Below are 19,782 nucleotides of genomic sequence, written 5' to 3' on the forward strand. Positions count from 1 at the left end.
ATTTAAAACCTGCAAAAATCCTCAGAGTCCTACTGCGTCTCGCTAAGTAACTGAAATAAATTTTTGTTTTGGTATGTAATGCAATGTAATGCAGGCTCGACCCCAAGTAAAAGATGGGATGTTCTGAGAAGATAGAAGTTAAAGTTAAGTGGGCTAAATAAACTTAATTAAAGTATACTTTTCTTCCATAGTTTGTGCCTAAAAATTGCCAATAAAAATTACTTTAAATCCACCTTAAATCTACCCTGATGGCTGCTTTCCCCCTTCCCTGTGTGAAACTAAAGCCCTAATGTAGATTTAGTTGTGTCTTTGTGTGTGACTTTTTCTTTCTTTCTGTCCTTGCCACACTCGTCTCAGCTGCTCAGTGAGGAAGTGGACAAAGTGAGTACCGTCACCAGCAGGAAGCGCTCTCTAGATTTAAAGCATGACTCGTGTTGTCAGCTTCCTTCCTTCCTCTCGTCTTGTTTTCCAGGCAGAACACGAGCTTCGCGTAGCCCAGACGGAGTTCGATCGCCAGGCTGAGGTCACCAGGCTGCTGCTTGAAGGCATCAGCAGCACACATGTGAGTCACCGCAGGCCAGTCACCCCACTGGGCTCCTGTTAAAGGCCTGGCGGTGTAAATCACTTCAATGTTTTTGTCAAAATATTGCAGATGAACACATGGGAACCAAATCATGTTATTCTCACGGTGATCTTAAATTGGTTTTAAATAAGCTTGAAATGAAATACATGAAGGCAGACAGCTTTTAGGTGCCAGATAAAGCTTTGTTGATGTTTACACATGTTTACACATCAACGAAGCTGGCAGGCTTTAGAAAACTTTTGAACTGTCTGGATTTTTATCCAGTCGATGGTGCTGAGAAACTTTTATGTGAGCCCACCCTTCAGGCGGAGAGGTTTGTGTGGGAGTTTGGGAGCATTTCAGTGGCCTGACGTCATCTTTGTCTGTGTGTTTATATTGTAATATATGTGTTTATTTTTAATAAAAGTACACACACACACACACACACACACACACACACACACACACGTTTTCATATCTTGGTGTGGACATCTAATTGACATAATGCTTTCTCTAGCCACTTACCCTAACCCTTAGCATAAACCTGATCATAAACTAACTGTAACCCTGAAACTAAAACCACATTTTGAGCCTCAAAAATGCCTTCAAATTCGTGCGGACGGGCATTTTGTCCCCACAAGTATTGTGGCATGCCAATTTTCACAAAGACTTCTAAACCAGTACACACACATACACACCCTCTCACTAACACAAACACACTCACACCTCATTGTTTCCAGACGACCAGCTTGTAGATATGTCTCAGTATTACAGTATGAGTGGAAACATACGAAACACATCGGTGGTAACAATGTTTCAGTATCATCACAGCTTCATCTCTCAGGTGTGCGACACTCATTAAGCATAATTTAAAATGCCGGCTGACTGCTTGATAAGACACTCACTGAAAAAAAAGCTGTTGCACAGTTAACGTCTACGGGTTCACCGCTGTTTTGCACAGACGACAGGGAAACACAAGCGATATTTTTCCCAGCATGCCCTTCCAACATAACCATTTTCCTTTTGAACCATTACCAGTTTATGCAGTATACATTTTCCTTATAATCAAAAGTTAAAAAAAAAAAAGAGCCGTGACTAAAACACACAGGGGGACTCTTTTAATGTGTCCATCCTACTGTAATGCTGTGAATATAAGCATCCTGTGGAATATTATCAGGCCGCCATGATTAAAGCATTTTTGTGCCTTTAATCATGGCACAAAGCTGGGCAGTAAATGGTGACTGTACAGCTTTGATTCTACTGTTTGACTGTCAGTGGTCATTTCTAGAGCTAAATATTTCAGTCCCATCTTCATCCATGAGTGGGAAAACTGGCTGTAAAAGGTGCATGATGATTTATAAAATCTTTGGTGTCCTTCACTCCTGTTGAGTAAATCATCTCCTTTCTTTTCCCACCAGCTCAACCACCTGCGCTGTTTGCAGGACTTCGCTGAAGCTCAGGCCACATACTACGCTCAGTGTCATCACTACATGCAGGACCTTCAGCGGGAGCTCAACAGGTCGGCATTTATTTGCAGAGACTGCTAGGACTCCCACTGACCGTAATATTTCTTGAATCAGAAACATTTTTACCTTTTCTTGAATTGTTTAAGTTATGGGGAAAGATCAGAGTTAGTCACATCATAAAATACTGAAAATGACCACATAGTCTGGGTCTGGTTATGTGCAGCTGGGAGTTGGTGCAGTCTCTCAAGGACCCATGATGGCTTTGTTTCCAATAATTAACTCGGATCCAATGTCTGACTTATCAGTAAGGCCTTCAACTAAGCAATCACAATGATCAATAGTTCATGACTATGATTTTCTCTGTGTTATTGGAGGGTTTTGACCTTACAATATAAATCACCTCTAAAGGGGAGGATATAGTCACAGAGGTTTTCACACCATCTACAAGCAGAAAACAGGTACACAGTCACTCTGCCTTAAACACTGAGATTTCTCCTGGGTACCTGAATAATGTTAGCAATAAAAAAACATCCAGAGAAACATCCAGACTCAAAGAGATACCCAAAACTAGTCCAGTCCTTACTGACCTCAGGGTCATCCAAAATGCTGCTACTTACAGGAACTAAAGATATTAGTAGAAAGGGATGGTCCCCAAACTCTTCCCACAAAGCTGGGAGCATGAACTTCTCCAAGATATCTTGGTGTGCTTCAGCATCATGAATTCCTTTCACTGAAACTAACCAACTCCTGAAAAACAACCCTCCACCATAATCCAACAAACTTTACACTTGGCACAGTAAAGTCAGACAAGTACTGTTCTCCTCTCAAACGCCAAACCCTGACTTGCCCATCGGATTGCCAGATGGAGACGTGTGATTCATCACTCCCAGTGTTGGGAAGGTTACTTTTAAAATGTATTCCATTACAGAATACAGAATACATGCCCCAGAATGTATTCTGTAACGTATTCCGTTACGTTACTCAATGACATTAACGTATTCTGAATACTTTGGATTACTTAATATATTATCATGCTTTTTACAACAACGTGAATGTACTATTGCTGTGTGATTTATTACTGTTACTGAAGGTCCGCGACTCCGAACTGTAGTAAAGGGACCTCTGACTAATACGGCGGGGTCCCTGTCGGCTCGTAGCCGAAAAATAGCTTTACTTTGTTGTGTGGGTCAACTTTTCTTGCGAAAGACAGAGAGAGGCGTTGAAAGGCTGCTCCAACGGAACTTATTGTTTTCGGAGGAAAACACGAACACGGTGTACAGTCGAGTCTTAACAGCTTACTTACAACTGGGCTCGTCAGGCACTCTTCTTGGCTGAAGTGGTTATTATTATATTTACATGCTTCCAGCTCCCGTTTTTCCTCGATGACAACTCGTACCTTTCCACTCCCCTTTTTCTACCTCCTCGCGCTCACAGACCCATAACGTGTATGGCAGTCCATTCTCCCTGCAACACGGACTACACTGCCCATGATGCTACATTCTTTAGAGCTATGCTTGTAGCATTCTGCCTGTTAGCTTAGCACAACAACAACAACAACGAAAAGGCACTCTCTCACCCAGGAAACACACAGTCGCAGAGAGAGAGCGTCGCCCTGTAACCATGGCAACCGTAACGCTGCCGCCTGGAACAAAGAGCGTAGCTGTCAAACAAAACCGAAACAGTCCTAACCCGCGACAAAATGAAACAGGAAAGTACCGCAGTGTAATCCATTTATTTCAACAAAGTAACTGTATTCTGAATACCACCTTTTTAAACGGTAACTGTAACGGAATACAGTTACTCATATTTTGTATTCTAAATACGTAACGGCGGTACATGTATTACGTTACTCCCCAACACTGATCACTCCAGAGAACACATCTGCACACAGAACAGTGAACACTTTGGTAATGGAAGGGTTGGATACAGCTGGTCACCATGGAAACCAATTCAATAAAGTTCTCTATGCACTGCCCTGGAGCTAATTAGTGATGGGATTTCTAGCTCTTTTTAGAGAACCGTCTGTTTCGGCTCCGAACTGACTCTTCAGGTTGTTTTGTTGCTTTAATTAATTTATTATTAACAATAATATTTAATTATTTACAAAAGGAATTACTAATGTAAAAAAAAGAAGTGGTTTTATTTATATATGTTTATATATAAATATATGCGGTGGCCAATAGCGATTTTCCTTACTGAGGAATTGGCAACACTGGCTCTAAGAGCCATTTCGTTCGCGACCGACACATCACTAGAGCTAATCTGAGGGGCACATGAAGCTTGGACGTGCACTCTATGTGCCTCAGCACCCATTGACCCCACTTTGAGTTTACATGGCCTACCACTTCATGGCAGAGTTGCTGTCATTTCCACTTTGTTATAATACCACTAACAGCTGACTGTGGAATATTTAGTATTCAGGAAATTTCAAAGCTGGACTTGTTGCACTGGTGAGCTCCTATCATAGTACCACGCTGGAATTCACTGAGCTTCTGTGAGCGACCCATTCATTGACAAATGTTTGTAGAAGCAGTCTACATGCCTTGATGCTTGATTCTATACACCTGTGGACATGGAAGTGATTGAAACACCTGAACGCAATCATTTGGATGACTGAGTAAAAACCTTTGGCAATACAGTGTAGCTTAAAGACCTCAAAATAGCTACTATTTAAACTAAGCACTTTACTCTTCACCTACTTGTAGTAACTTGAGCTAACCTGCATCATCCTTTAGTAATGTCACTCTTTGCCTGTTCAGTCTAATGTCAAAAAGAGTCAAAAGTGGTCCAAATTATTTCCACTGCAGTGAAATGACTTTGGCTGATGTCTCGGGTGTTGGAATAAAATCCTGGCATCCATGGCTACGTCCACACGTACACGGGTATTTTTGAAAACGGAGATTTTCCGTTTTCGTTTTAAAAAATAATCCCGTCCACACGTAAAGGCAGAAATGAAGAAAAACGCTGCTATGAACATGCCAAAGCAACAGGTGGCGATATATTCCTAACCTGTAGAAATGTTGACCAATCAGAAGTCTAGAAGCCTTGGTGGGAAAAAGTAAACAAAGCTGGGGCATAGAAGCAGAACCGAGTCGTATGTGTGGAGGGACAGTAACTGTGTGTATATGTAAGCATTTAAACACTGCAGAGAGTAGAATTAACAGTAACAGTATTGTAGAAATTCATTTCACCGAAACAATAACGTGGCGCACAGTGTGACGTCAAAAAAGGCGCACACCTTTGACGCTGCGTTTTCTCCATTTTTCTAGTCCACACATAAATGCAAAAACTGAGTTTTCAAAAATATCCACCCTGGCCGGAGTTTTTAAAAATCTCCGTTTTCAGTGACCAAAAACGCCGTTTACGTGTGGACGAAAGGTGCAAACGCATAGAAAAATCTGCATTTTCAAAAATACCCGGGTACGTGTGGATGTAGCCCATGACAGGGAGGCTGATTTATGAAGCTGGACCCGTCATTGGCCAGAATCTGGAGGCGTTTGTGTCAGTGAAGGTCAGAGGTCACTGAACACACTGCTCTCCGTTTGTTCCCACTGATGTGAAAATGTAAATAAAAGAGCCATGCAGTGTTTTGGAAATCATTAAATGCCAGTATCTGATTAAAAATAAGAGATCATCAAATGACATTAAAATGGAGTGTTTACGTTTGTAAAACGTTTTGAAATATGCCATACTGAGCCAAAAAAACAGAAAGACGTTCCCTCAAGACCAAGTTGGAAAGACTTGATTCATAGTAATCTTGAGATCTGGTTCAAATCTGAAAACTAATACTTGTTGGTGTCAGTATTCAGACAGCATGTGGACTCAATCGTATCAGAAACCAGGATGGTGTCAAAACATGTACACGAGGTCCAGACACTGAGCTGCCATCTTTTTCTTAACCTCCGGTAACATAGTTTAAACTGGAAAAAACTTTTTTTGATGTTGTCTTGTTATGCTTGTTTACATCATCATCAGTGATGCTCGCATTAATGCTGACCCTGGTCTATGAGTTTTAGAGCTCATGCCAAACCATGTAAACAAAACTGCTGCTTTCACTGGACCCCACGTTCATTTGAGCCATAGGTGTCAAACTCTGGCCTGCGGGCCAAATATTGATGTTAGCCCGCGACCTTGTTCCAGTTTTGAATTTTGGCCCACTGTGTATTTGAGTTTAACACCCCTGATTTAAGCCATCGTGGGGAAAGTTGTAACTGTGGGGGGGTTACATCTCTTGGCCGGCTTGGGAACACTTCAGTCTCCTCAGAGGAGCTGGAGGATGGAAGATATGAGGAGATTTTGGGGGAATGGCCATCAGCAAAATGTGGTTTTAACATTTTGTACGTATTTCAGCTGCATGACTCCACATCAGGACAGCCCAGCTTCTAAACAGGCCTGCCAGTAATTCTGAAGCAGTGGATCCTGGGGTCGTGTATGAGGTTATGAAGTGAGAGATGAAAGCTTATTGCTTATAAAACTGTTGCTAAAAGTCCAACTGCCCCCCCCCCCCGAAATAATTGCATACACTAGAAGAAAAAAAGAAACACCAATAACGCCTTAAAGTTTTTGAGATTCTTTCAATAAAAATAGGCTTTAAATTATTTTTTGTAAATAATAATTTTTATTTCTTCCTTTTTGGAAGGCATAAAATGTTTGTTTACAGTAAGTAAACCATACCTACCATGTATGTGTCTTCACACAGATGTGCTAATGCTGTCAGTGCACCCCACTCCTCTGCCTCCGTCTGCCCCAACCCTGTGTCCCCCGCCTTTCTGTCTGGACCGGCATCCTCCGGAGCCGCTGTCCCTGCCGCCTCCTCCTCATCCAGCCAGAAGCCGGTCACGCTCGCCATGGAGCAGTCACAGCTGCCCGTCACGGGTGCCAGGAAGGCCAGGGTCCTGTATGATTATGATGCCCACGACACCAGTGAGCTGTCATTGTTGGCTGATGAGGTACAGCAGAGTCAAGCTGAGTCACCACACACACACACTTCACTTCACTTCACTTGTAAGTGAAGTGTGGCTCTTCAAATGCCTTATTGCTATAGGTCGCCTTTTTTTGGAATCTTTTTGCAGCTTTCAATGTTTCCACACAAAATACAGATATAAGCTGTCCAAAACAATGCAAACTGTTAGTGTTTGTTTCAATGGCATGTGAGACAAACCAGCACCTGCCTTCGTCTCAGACACTCCTGAGCCTAAGGCTACGAGTATGAATAGAAAGAGCGCATGGGCATGTGTAGCATTTTTTTGTGATCCCTTTGAAAACTCATTGGCCTAAAATCCCGACGTCAGGTCGAGACATGATTCTCAACTTTTAAAAAGATATCTATTGACAGGCTGTGAATCCCCCGATTGCAATAGTGCAGTCATTATTATCACGCAGGGTTTGCACTAAAGAGACGGAACTTGAAAGAGTGTTTAATGTCAGATCAGACATTTGTAGTTTAACTTCTAAAGTTCAGGCCACACAAACCACAACCCTATATTTCTGAAAAAGTCCTAAAGAAAAAATGTTGATGTTTCAAAGATTTGAGAGAACAACTTTCCAAAACCTAAAAACCCCTTGGACACGCCGTGACCTTGAACATATTTTTGGTTATTTTTCCAGCAGATGTCGTGGACTGAGCCATGTAGCACCATTTCTGTCTGTCTTTTCTGATTTGGGGTTGAGCATTTTTTTTTTTTCTCAAATCTCTTTATTTGGTTTTCCAGTGTTCTTTATCATAAAAGGCAACTAAGATTCAAATATAAATGATTACATATATACAATAGAAATTAAACACAGTAAAAAAAAAAAAAAAAAGGCAACAACAAACAACGTTGGACAGAGGATGCTATTTATCGAACTAACAATGAGGCTCAGTGACCATTTATATCTGTACAGTATTGAAGAAATCTATAAAAGATTGCCAGGTTGAATGGAATTCCTCCAACCTCCCCTTTAGTAGGAGTTTAATTCTTTCCAGCTGCAAGTGTCTCAATAAATCTTGTATTAACGCTGATGTGGTTGGAGGCACCTTTTGTTTCCAATTTAGTAGAATCAAACGGCGTGCCAGCAGCGTCACAAAACGTATCACATTATTTTGGGTGGCTGATAGGTCTACAACAACCGGCTTCACTCCAAATAAAGCACAGATTGGGTCTGGCTTAAGTGGTTTTTTTAGAATTTTAGACAAGATATGAAAGACATTATTCCAATATGTTGTTATACAGGGACAATTCCAAAACATATGCGCCAGTGAAGCAGGTTGCTGTTTACATCTTTCGCAGGACGAGTTTACATTGGGGAACATTTTTGACAGTTTCAACTTTGATAAATGGAGTCTATGTAGCACTTTAAACTGTAAGAGTCCATGACGAATGCAAACAGAGGAAGAGTGTACATTTTCCTGGGCTTTTGTCCATTGATTATCTGTAATTCTCGTACCAAGGTCACACTGCCAGGCCTCTCTCAGATAGTCAAGTGTGACAGTTCCATCCAGTTGTGAGTGCGTTGTGAATTTTTGTTATTAGTCCTTTCTTGAGTGGATCAAACTGAAATAAGTTATCTAAGGCAGAGTCTGGGGGCCGACCTGGAAAAGATGGAAAAAGCCTCCTTACAAAGCTTCTGCTCTGTAAGTATTTGAAAAAGTCATTACTATGCAAGTCAAATTTTTCTTGCAGTTGCCGGAATGTGGGAAAAACCTTGTTGATGAATAAATCCTTTATTGAGTGCAGCCCATTGTGGTTCCATTGGAGAAATGAAATGTTTGAAAGTGATGGTGTGAATGTTGCGTTATTCATGAGTGGAGTTAGTATGGAAGCTTCCCTCCACCCGAAATGTTTCCTTATCTGTGTCCAGATTTTAATTGTATGAGAGACTACAGGATTTTTAAAGTCATGTTTAGGGATAGGGAGAGCTGAATAGATCATAGCTTCTAATGAGGAGAAGCTTTCATTCTCCATCGTTGTCCAGTCGGCCCCCTTAGTCTGCAACCAAAACGACATGGAACGAACATTACATGACCAATAATATAGACGGAAGCATGGTAACCCCATCCCCCCCTGACATGTCGGTCTCTGTAGGTAGCTTTTCTTGATTCTTGGATTCTTTCTGTTCCATATGAAATAGGATATTAAGGAGTCTAATTTATTAAAACAGGCTTTATTAATCACAATAGGGATACACTGAAATAAAAATAAGAATTTGGGAAGAATATTCATTCTAACAATGTTTATCCTCCCTGCTAGTGAAATTGGTAGATTAATCCATTTGTCTATGTTATTTTTGGTTTCATCATATAGTTTAGAGAGATTGTGTTTAAATAAACCATAATAATCCTGAGTGATATTTATTCCAAGATATTGGAACTGATTAGAAATCCGAAATGGCAAGGTATTGAAACAACTTGGGTTACCTATTGCTTTAGAGTTGACTGGGAATAGCACACTTTTAGATAAATTCAATTTGTATCCTGACACTTCTCCAAAATTCTGCAAAATTTCCATGATGACTGGGACTGATTTTGCAGGGTTAGAAATATACAGTAGTAAATCATCTGCATAAAGCGAGACTTTATGTTCTGCTTTTCCCCTTCTGATCCCTGTATATTCGTCTGTTGAGCGCAGTAGAAGAGCTAAAGGTTCAATAGCCAACGCAAAAAGCAGAGGTGAAAGAGGACAGCCTTGTCTTGTTGAACGATTCAGATCGAAATAGTCGGAGTGGACATTGTTTGTTTGTACCGACACTTTTGGTTGGATGTATAGTAGTTTAACCAGAGAAATAAATTTAGGGCCAAATCCGAACCTCGACAGGGTCGAGAAGAGATAATCCCACTCGACCCTGTCGAAGGCCTTCTCCACGTCCAAAGAAAGCAAAATTTCAGGACTAGGATTGTGCTTGTCTTGCGTATAGATAATGTTTAAAAGTCTTCTAATATTAAAAAACAGCTGCCTGTCTTTAATGAATCCTGTTTGGTCCTGAGATATAATTGTTGGCAGAACAGTTTCCAGGCGTGTTGCCAAAATCTTTGCAAGTATCTTATTATCTACATTAATTAAGCTGATCGGTCTATATGAAGCCGGGTCTAAAGGATCTTTTTCTTTTTTATAGATCAAAGAGATGCTTGCCTGATATAAAGTCGGCGGTAGGGCTTTTTTGTCCAGCGCCTCATTATATACTTCTAGTAACAGGGGTGAGATATGGTCTTTAAAGGCCTTGTAAAATTCCGAAGTATAACTGTCTGGACCTGGAGCTTTGGAGTTCTGTAAATTATCTATTGCTTGCTGTAGCTCTTGTATAGTTATGGATTTTTCGAGTTGTTCTACTTTGTCTGGGTTGATCACAGGTACACTAAACTTGTTAAAGAACATCTCAAATAGTGCGGGGTTCTTTTTTGATTCTGAGGCGTATAAGTCTACATAGAAACTTCTGAATATACTATTTATCTCCTTTGGGTCCCTCGTTATTTGTCCCGTATTGGTGCGAATTTCTGTGATCAATCTTGTTGCTGCTTGTCTCTTGATTTGTTGTGCTAGAACTTTACCCATCCTTTCCCCCTGTTCATAATATTTATATTTTGCCCTGGTTAGAAGCTTGACTGTTCTTGCGGTATACATCAATTCTAAATCAGCTTGCAGGGACAGTTTCTTCTTGTGCAAGACTGTTGAGGGCCGCGCTGTGTGTTGTCTATCTACTTCCTGTATCTTGTCTTTTATACGTCTCTCTTCTTCTCTTTGTTGTTTATTCATTAGACTCTTCCGCGAAATTAACTGCCCCCGAATGTACACTTTTAGTGCTTCCCACAAGGTAGACTTGGTAATATCCGGAGTGTTGTTAATTGACAGGTAGAAATCAATTTGGTTCTTAATGTCTTCTATCCCCTGTTTATTTGATAATAAACTATTATCAAATCTCCATATCTTTGTTGTGTGATTGAACCCGAGGGCTAGTTGCAAAAGGAGGGGGCTGTGATCCGACAACATTATTGTGCCATATTCACAGCGCTTTACTGATGGCAGAAATTTAGAATCGATTAAAAAAAAGTCCTGGTATATGTCTGGTGGACCGGAGAATAGAATGAATATTGTCGCACATTAGGATTCTGAACTCTCCACGGATCAATTATTCCATAATTTCCCATAAATTCCTGGATGGCCTTTGCCGATTTAGATATTTTGGCAGGTTTACTCGATGATCTATCAAGGTTAGTATTTAACACCAAGTTAAAATCACCTCCTATGATTAATTGATGAGTATCGATATCCGGAAGCTTTGATATTATCGACCGTATAAATTGCTCATCGTCCACATTCGGAGCGTAAATATTTACTAACATAACTAAATGACCATAAAGTTTGCCAGTTACAATAACATACCTACCCTGAGTGTCTGGTAGTATTTTTGCTGCTGTAAATGGTACCGATTTTTTGATCAGTATGGCTGTGCCTCTGCTTCCAGCTTTAAACGTAGAGTGAAATATTTGTTCTATCCATTTGCATCGTAATCTGTTGTGGTCTTGTACTTATAGATGCGTTTCTTGCAAAAAGATTATATCCGCGTTTACTTTTTTTAAGTGAGCTAAAATGTTTCCTCGTTTCACTGGTCCCCTGAGTCCCCTACAGTTCCATGTTACAAAGTTGACAAGATTTTGTGGTGCTCTCTCAGTAGAGGTACCAATAGTTATTAACTGTTACTGAGTGGTTGATGGATCTTACTCTGAGCTTTCTAAAAGTGATCCTCTGAAATTCACAACTTTCTTGAACCAAACTAAAGAACAACCTCATGAACTCAAACCGGAACCCTTTCTTCATTTGCAAAGAAAAGAAAAACAATTTTTGTCCAGCTTTTTACAGGCTGTAGACATCAGACTCACCACTAAACTCCTTAAGATTGTCTATTATTATATGCTATTCCCTCCTGGGTCATGTTTGTAAAGATGTGGCTAAGCGGTAGATGTGGCTGGGTTCTGGACGTGGGTACTGACGAACTTCTCTGCTTCGCGCGGATCTGTGAATGAGTGCTTAGCGTTGTTCACCGTTATAGTCAGCTTCGCGGGGTAGTACAGACTGTACGGGACGCCAGCATTCCGCAGTTTCCCTTTCACGGGGTTGAATGACGCTCGAAGTTTGCTGACCTCAGGATTCATGTCCGGGAAGATGTGTACAGGTGATCCTTTGTAGAAGAGGCGACCTTTTTCCCTGGACAATCGTAAAATCTTCTCTCTGTCGGTGTAGTAGTGCAGGCGGACTATCATGGCTCTTGGGCGCTCCCCTGTCCGTGGTTTCGGGGCGAGGGTTCTGTGGGCTCGGTCTATCATGATAAGCGAATCATCATTTTCTTTCCCGAGCACTTCTGAGAAAAATTCTGCCATGAAACGGCTGGGGTTTCCCCCCTCTGCGTCCTCATTAATGCCCACCACACGCAGATTGTTTCTGCGGCTTCTATTTTCTAAATCCAGGCATTTGTCGTGTAGCTTGTTGTAATCTTTCTTTAGGGTTTCGTGATCTTTCTCCAAGGCTGTTAACCTGTCTGTAGTGTCGCAGAGGGCCCGCTCCATGTCCTTCTGTATACTTGTTGTTTCTGCATGAGTTTCGTGCAGTGCCTCTATTTTCTGTGATAGCTCATGTCGAAGCTTATTGGTGTCTGCTTTAGCTTCTTCTCTTAGCGAGGAAATGTCCTCACGTAAGTTTTCATGCATGTTATCTATCTGCATCTTAATATCGTTCATCATACCGTCTCGGTAGGCTTGCAATTCGCTCCGAAGGATCCTCACGGAGATTGGCGAGTTCTCGTCCGCCATATCGTGTTGTGGCTCTTCGCCGCCAGATGTAGCAGAAGCTGACGACAAAGTTTTTTGCGTGTATTTCCGACTACTCTTCATGACTCGCTTTGGTCAGGAGGAGTTTGTACAGTTGAATCTTGGTCCAAATCAAAGTCAATATGTGTCCCAGGAGGTTTGGATAATCAAAAATCTTAGCGGAGCTGCCTTTCGCTGCTACTTACTCCATCGGCCGGAAGCAGAAGCCCGGGGTTGAGCATTTTTGATGTTCTGTTCTGGTCTAGGAAGAAAAATCTTTAATGTTTTGGGTGTGAGGAAATAATGGCCTGTCTTGATATGGGTAGCTGGCTTTAGAAGAACAAAGCTTTCACGGCTGAGAGCGCGGTAAGGGAGGACTCTAAGGCTACGTCCACACTAATGTGTTTTCGTTTGAAAACGCATCGTTTTCTCTCCGTTTTGGCCTCCCGTCCACACTGAGACTACGTTTTTGCTCAAGGAAAACGCCGCGTTTTGAAAATGCTCTCGAAAAAGAATACATTTGAAGACGGTGCGTTTGCATCGCAGTGTGGACAGTGAAAACGCAGACTTTGTAAAACGGTGACGCATTTTAGTCATGTGATGCTTGTATTGTTATAAAGGGCATTATACAGCAGTTGTTTTGTTTGCTCTCAACTTGGACAGCCCTATTAAAGATTAATATCAGTCTGTACATGCTCCAGATAGCTTTTCTTCAAATTCTTTAATTCTCACTTGCTTTTGCAACTTTGTACTTTTGTGTTACTCGCAGCAACAACTCCACCTCATTGTTAGTCTATTTAAAAAAACTTGGTGCTTTTCCTCAACCTTTTGCTGCGACGTTTCAAAGAGCCAGAAAGTAAATAAACGTCAGACAGAAATGAGGCAGGCCGAATCTTCTTGCGCTTCACGCATGCACAGTACTGGAACATAAGCGTTTTCGGCCGTTTCAGTGTGGACGCATAACTTTGTGAAAACGACTGAAAACACTAGTGTGGAAGCAGAGCGTTTTCAGATGAAAACGGCGTTTTCAAATCTATCTGGGTTAGTGTGGACATAGTCTAATGCAGACAGCACGCGGAGAAGCACGTGTGAAGTGAAAGGGACTTTATTTACACAAGATGAAAAAATAACACAATGAATAAACGAGAACTTAAAGTGAGCACGCTAAACAACTGTCTCAGTTTCTAGCTCTTCTGAGGAAATTACGAAACCAAAGATTCACTCAGAAACTTAAATGAAAGCACATGGACCCTCGACTCAAAATACAGAATTTCCTAAGCACAATAAACACTAACGTCTCTCACTATGGTTAACGTATGAACAGAAATAGTGTGAGCAACACTAAGAGAACGTCACATTTACTGTTTTTCACCATCTTTTGTTTTGAACTGGAAACACTGCTTACAGTAAAGAGTTTTTAGTAGCCCTAAACCACTCCATCTATATCATCCCATTTCCATTAATTATAACCGTCATTTACAGAATGAACTATTTTTTTAATATTAAACAAGTATTTGCACAGTGTTTACTGTGACCAACTGGTTATTGTATGAGCGTGCAAAACCACTTAATCAAAAAGTCTGCAAACTATCATGACTCAGACCGACCGCAGTCACTAATTTATAAACACAGATTGCCAAATGTTACAGTCAGTCTGAGTCAGTCTAAACCGATGAGCTCAACTCGTCTTCTCTTTCTGCAGTACAGGGCCCTGTTTCAGGAAGCCGGTTTAGAAAACTCAGAGTTAAAAATGATACGCAGGGTTGAGTAACCCCGAACTGTCCAACTCGGAATATTCGGTTTCAGAAAGGCTGATAACAATTAGTTCAATCAACGCGGAGTTGCTTTAACCCCAAGTGAAGCGCGCGGACGAGGATACATAAAGCCCTGATAAGCGGAGCACAGATTAAGCGAGTCACCATGGAGACGGAGGGAAAGAAGGCGCGGTCAATGTATTTCACAGCGCTTGAGGCCGAAATTCTGATGGCAGCATATGCCGATAACATGCAAATTTCTCAGAAAAAAAGTAACACAGCCTCAGCTGCAAAACAAAGGGAGCATGCATGGCAAAACATAGCCGACAGAGTCAATGCGTGAGTGTTAATATAAACATTGATCTAGGGATTTCCACCCATTTAACACGTTATTTTATCATATGTTATTTTATTTGTTATTTTATACATTTTATTTTGTGATGTGATGTGAGCGCAGGTGCAACCCAACAGGCCCCAAACGTGCCTGGCAGCAAGTAAAAATGAAATATAAAAATATAGTCCAAACAGGTGAGGTGTAATTGTATTATGAGCCATAGTGCTTGGTCTGTTTGTCCGATGTAAATCAATTGCAGTTAGAGGCTACATTAATTTCCCCTCTGTAAGCACTTATTGAAATTATCTGAGCACATTACAAGTACATATTTGCTTACTCTGTATGCTCAAATGTGGCCCGTTATAGCCAACAGAAAAAAAGCGGAGGCCCGAAAAACAGGTGGGGGTCCTCCACCACCACCACTCACAGAGGCTGAGCAGTTGGCCCTCAGCCAAAACAGTGGGCGCCCTGTGGCCGAAGGCATCTCTGCGGGGACATCCTCTGAGTCAATAACCCCGCAAGACACAAGTGCCTACATAGGGGGTAAATTCAAAATAATACATGATGTGCATACATCCTTTCTTCACAGTCACCTTTGCAGTGCTACTCATTCATTTGATAAACTCTTTACCATAATGGATTATTTTGTAGTGAAGTTATTTTCCTACTGATTTTGCCTTCCCTCAGTCTTGGTTGTCTTTGAGAGCATAATGACAATGAAGTGTAAGGTGATTGGTATGTTTGTTAATTGCCATTTGGTCCCTTGTAAGTTATAAGTGACCTGTATAAACCTCATATTCTATCAGTTGATGGTGATGGTGTACTGCATCTGGTGCAGCCTCCTGTTGAGCCAGACCAACATGCAGTTGTGAGTAATACTCCACAGATTATATGAGTTTACAGTAGAACAGCAATGTTGTTAACTTCTTTACTACAGGAAAATAATGAAGAAACATTGACAGCTGTTACAGAGGAGGAAGCAACAGAGACACTTTATGAGGTTTACATCTTTTAATACTTTGTGTACAGGAAACACAGGCGACCAATAAAGCCAGTTGAACAAAAAATCTGTTTATTCTTCTTTCAACATGTTGAGGTGATGGGTCAAAAGAAATGATTGTGACATATGGTGTCTCTGACTGCTCTTCCATCTTGTATGTCCGTGGGAGGGTCAGGATGTTCATGGTTTGGATCACTGCTGATGTTTGGTTCAGAAGGACAGTGTTCTCCTCTAATTGTGGCAATGTTGTGAAGAATCACACATGCCACAATAATGTCACATGCCCTTTCTGGGGTGACCCTGAGTCTTTGCAGGCACTGGAACCGGGCCTTAAGCATTCCGATAGTCATTTCAATTCTGGCTCTTGTCCTGCAATTAGCCAGATTATATCGCTGCTGTGGGCCCGGTTCAGGGTCAGGGTAAGGGGTAAGCAAATAGGGTAAACATGGATACCCGCAATCACCAAGCAAGTAGCCAGTGAACTCTCCTAAGACAGAAGGATACACTTCAGTTCAAATGTCCCTGAAGCAATTGGTCTTTATATATTTTAAAGTATTTTCAACTCACCATGTCCAAATTTTGTGCTCAGTGTACATTCACGGAATATTTGTGAGTCATGGACAGAGCCTGGCCACTTGGCTTCCACATTTGTGATAATGTTGGCAGCATCACATGATCTTCACAGTGCAGAGAACACAAATTAGCATCCATTACTATAATGAAATAATTTGTTAGTTTGAAATGCTACAGGGAACTATGTACCTGCACATTAATGCTGTGGAAAGACTTCCTGTTCACATAGTCTCCTTCATTTACTGAAGGAGCAATGATTGGAATGTGAGTGCCATCTATACAGCCAATCACGCCTGGGAACCCTGAAAATAAATGTGAAATTTAAGTAGTAGTCCAAGTAGCACCACATCATAAATTAAGTTTTGGTCATCCTGATACCTGCAATTTTGTGGCATCCCTCTTTGATAAATCTTGTGGGTCTATGACCGGGGAACACAAACGAGTACAGGAGACGTTTCAGTGCAACTGTAACATTCCTGACTGCCCGACAGACGGTAGCCTTGGAAACGTGCTCAGCGTCACCAATATTATACAGAAAGCTCCCGTTTGCAAAAAAACCGAAGTGCAATACAAATAATATGTACAGAACTGAGAGGATGTCCACGATGTGTCACATGCGTAATATATGGCCTGAGGATGTTATCCAAATAACTTATAGATTGTGCTGAGAAACGGTAACGTTCACACAGAAAATCATCAGGAAATGATAAAATGTCCAAACGCGCTCTAATCACTCTCTCCCGGCGGAGAGCTCTGCGGAGAATTTGGGCTTCAACATCTACTGGCTCTTCAAGGAAGGGACACGCCATGTCCGACACTTCCTACTGTCAGGTTTCCGACAAAGGGGCGGAGACAGTCAGGGTTAGTTGTAGTAAACCTGCTAGGGGGCAGGTTAGCTTCACGGAGTGTGTCGTCATAGTGACTCACTGAGGCTTCATCTGAACTCGCTTTGTGAAACCGAAAACCCAGAGTTTTCGTTAACTCAGGGTATACTTACTCAGTTTTTCCACTAAACCGGCTTCCTGAAACAGGGCCCAGGACTCGACTCAGTTAGCAACCTGTGTTTTGGTTACATTGCTATATCAAACCAAAGTTACTGAGCACTCATGTTTGCACTTAAATTGCTGTCCTGCAGCAGCTAAGTCACTGTTTAAATTTCTGTTTCATATCTGAGGTTCTTGCTTGAAGTATGTATGTTTTCTTTTGTAGACAGATTTGGGATTTTCACTGATTTATCGCTGATGGATTGCAAACATGGCTCCATTCAGTCCAAACTAATCGCAGACTGAGTTCTTCTTATTCCTGTGTTACGATGAGGTCATTTTGAAGATGGTAACTAGCTATGAGTGGTCAAAGGTCTGCAATGGCGTGTCCAGCGGGGTGGCCTGGGGGGGGGCACAGGCCACCCCCCCAACCAGACTGGCCACCCCAGGTGCCACCCCAAAGGCAAAACAATAAAATTCAATCAAATATCAAATGTCCGATTATGTTTTCACGGTGACGCTCAGATATCCGAGTGTAAGTGAATGCAGCATCGGCTTCTGCGCTATGTGCATCACGTTAGCAAAGGTAGGAGAGCCAAGCACGAAAGACGGCACTGCAGGAAACAATTTTTCGGTGAAAGAAAATGAGGACAGAATAAATGTCCCGGTAAGTAATATTAAGTTTGTTGAGTTTAGTAAACTTCGGCGAAATTAGAATACCAAGGAAAAAATAACACTTAAAGAATTATTGCAGCTGTGGAATATTTCAGACAGTATGCTACAGAGGGCAGCTAACATAAGAGTTATGAGTTATAAGATATAATCTAAGTCGTAACATTGCTGTATGGAGCTGCAAATTTGGTTGCAGGTTAACATAGCTGGACTGGCCATCGGGCATACCGGGCATATCCCCAGTGACTTATTTTTTATTTTTTTTGTAACGGCATGAACAATGAGAGGTGGTGGATTGGCCAGATGCAGGTCGATGTGTAGCAATAACTCGGTTGTTTGGTGGTGGCTATGACGGGGCTTCCACAGAGGCAGCAGGTGGATGAGGGAAGGGGAGGCAGGAGGAGAGACCCGAGGCAGCCGCCAGTCCGAGTGTCAGGTGAACTGAACTTCAGGTAAGAAGTTATGACCTGCAGTCTATCTGGGTCAGATATAAACCAAGTTTAGGTGGAGTTTATTTTCATGTTGCTGACTTTTTACTGTCAGTTGCAATAACTCATACTGCGTTCTAGCCAGCTTGGAGTTTTTATACAGCTGGGTGGGTGCTATGATGTTACTGATAGTGAACTTTATTTTATTCATAAGGTTAGTTAGTAGAGTTGCCAACGGCTCCTTAAAAAAATGGAATGGTCCCTCATTCAGAGAAAATATTACACGTTTCGTATTGAGCTGAGAAGAGACGCAGTTTGTCCCGGACTTCAGCTAGAATGGAAAAAAGACACAAAGCTGGATTTATTCTGTCTTTATGCTGCACAGCTGCCTCTTCTCTCATTCTCTCCCCCTCCCTCTCCTGTTGCTACTTCAATCATGAAACTGATCAATGATCAGCTGATCGGCTTTTCTCTCTTGTTTATTTATCGCCCACTTTGCGCCAGAAAGAGGAAACCAGCAGATATTGCGCTAAACAACAGCAGCACGTTTAAGCTTGATCAGCTGTTGTTAGAATGTATTTAATATTAATTTCTAGTATCAGCTGATGTTTGCTGGAGCCACAGCTGTAAAGCTGCTGGTCATGATGTCTGTTTAGATATGTGGTGAGAGGGAAACATGAAGATGAAACCAGGAGATGTCCTTACTGGATCATCAGAGCTGAACAGGTGATGGAGAAACAGGTTTACCTTTTAGGTGACATGAATGAGTTGAAGTTATCAACTGTTTCTGAGAGATAAATAACACCAGGATCCTTTTTTATGTAGCTGACAGCTGGTAACTGTGCAGGGGCGGGTCTAGCAAAGTTTTGCCAGGGGGCCAGGTAGGGCATTAACAGGGAAAGGTGGGCACAAAGAAATACTTTTCTTTCTTATTCTCATTTAAAATACCTAGTTTTTATTAAATAATTATCTAAATCTTACAACCAAAGTTTTTATCTGACGTAAAATGTATAGAAATCATACATATACCAACAAGACTGTACATCACTGTCACAACAGCATTTGTTTTCATTCAAAGTCTTTATGGCTTTAATACCTGGTGGGTCGGTCTGTAGTAAAAATGCCCAATTTTTTTGTCCCAGTCCAGCCCTGCAGGTTAATACTGTCAGTGTCACCATGCCAGCTGACTGTATTTTATCATCAGCCAGTGTTGTTATTTATCAATATTACCAA

The 19,782-nt window shown here is 41.5% G+C and overlaps 1 protein-coding gene across 4 annotated transcripts in view; it reads left to right on the forward strand.

Moving 5' to 3' along the window:
• Nucleotides 1–19,782, forward strand: part of sh3glb2b (SH3-domain GRB2-like endophilin B2b) — a 58,496-nt gene that overhangs the window by 17,293 nt on the left and 21,421 nt on the right. For 3 of the 4 annotated variants that reach the window (XM_076886243.1, XM_076886244.1, XM_076886245.1), the window contains 4 exons: nt 358–381; nt 473–562; nt 1,981–2,081; nt 6,728–6,977. In XM_076886243.1, coding sequence (XP_076742358.1) covers nt 358–381; nt 473–562; nt 1,981–2,081; nt 6,728–6,977 — 465 coding nt within the window. The remainder of the gene's footprint in view (nt 1–357; nt 382–472; nt 563–1,980; nt 2,082–6,727; nt 6,978–19,782) is intronic. The other variant, XM_076886246.1, reaches the window with a different exon arrangement.

This window comes from Maylandia zebra, linkage group LG7 (genome assembly GCF_041146795.1).
Source record: "Maylandia zebra isolate NMK-2024a linkage group LG7, Mzebra_GT3a, whole genome shotgun sequence".
Lineage (NCBI taxonomy): Eukaryota > Metazoa > Chordata > Actinopteri > Cichliformes > Cichlidae > Maylandia > Maylandia zebra.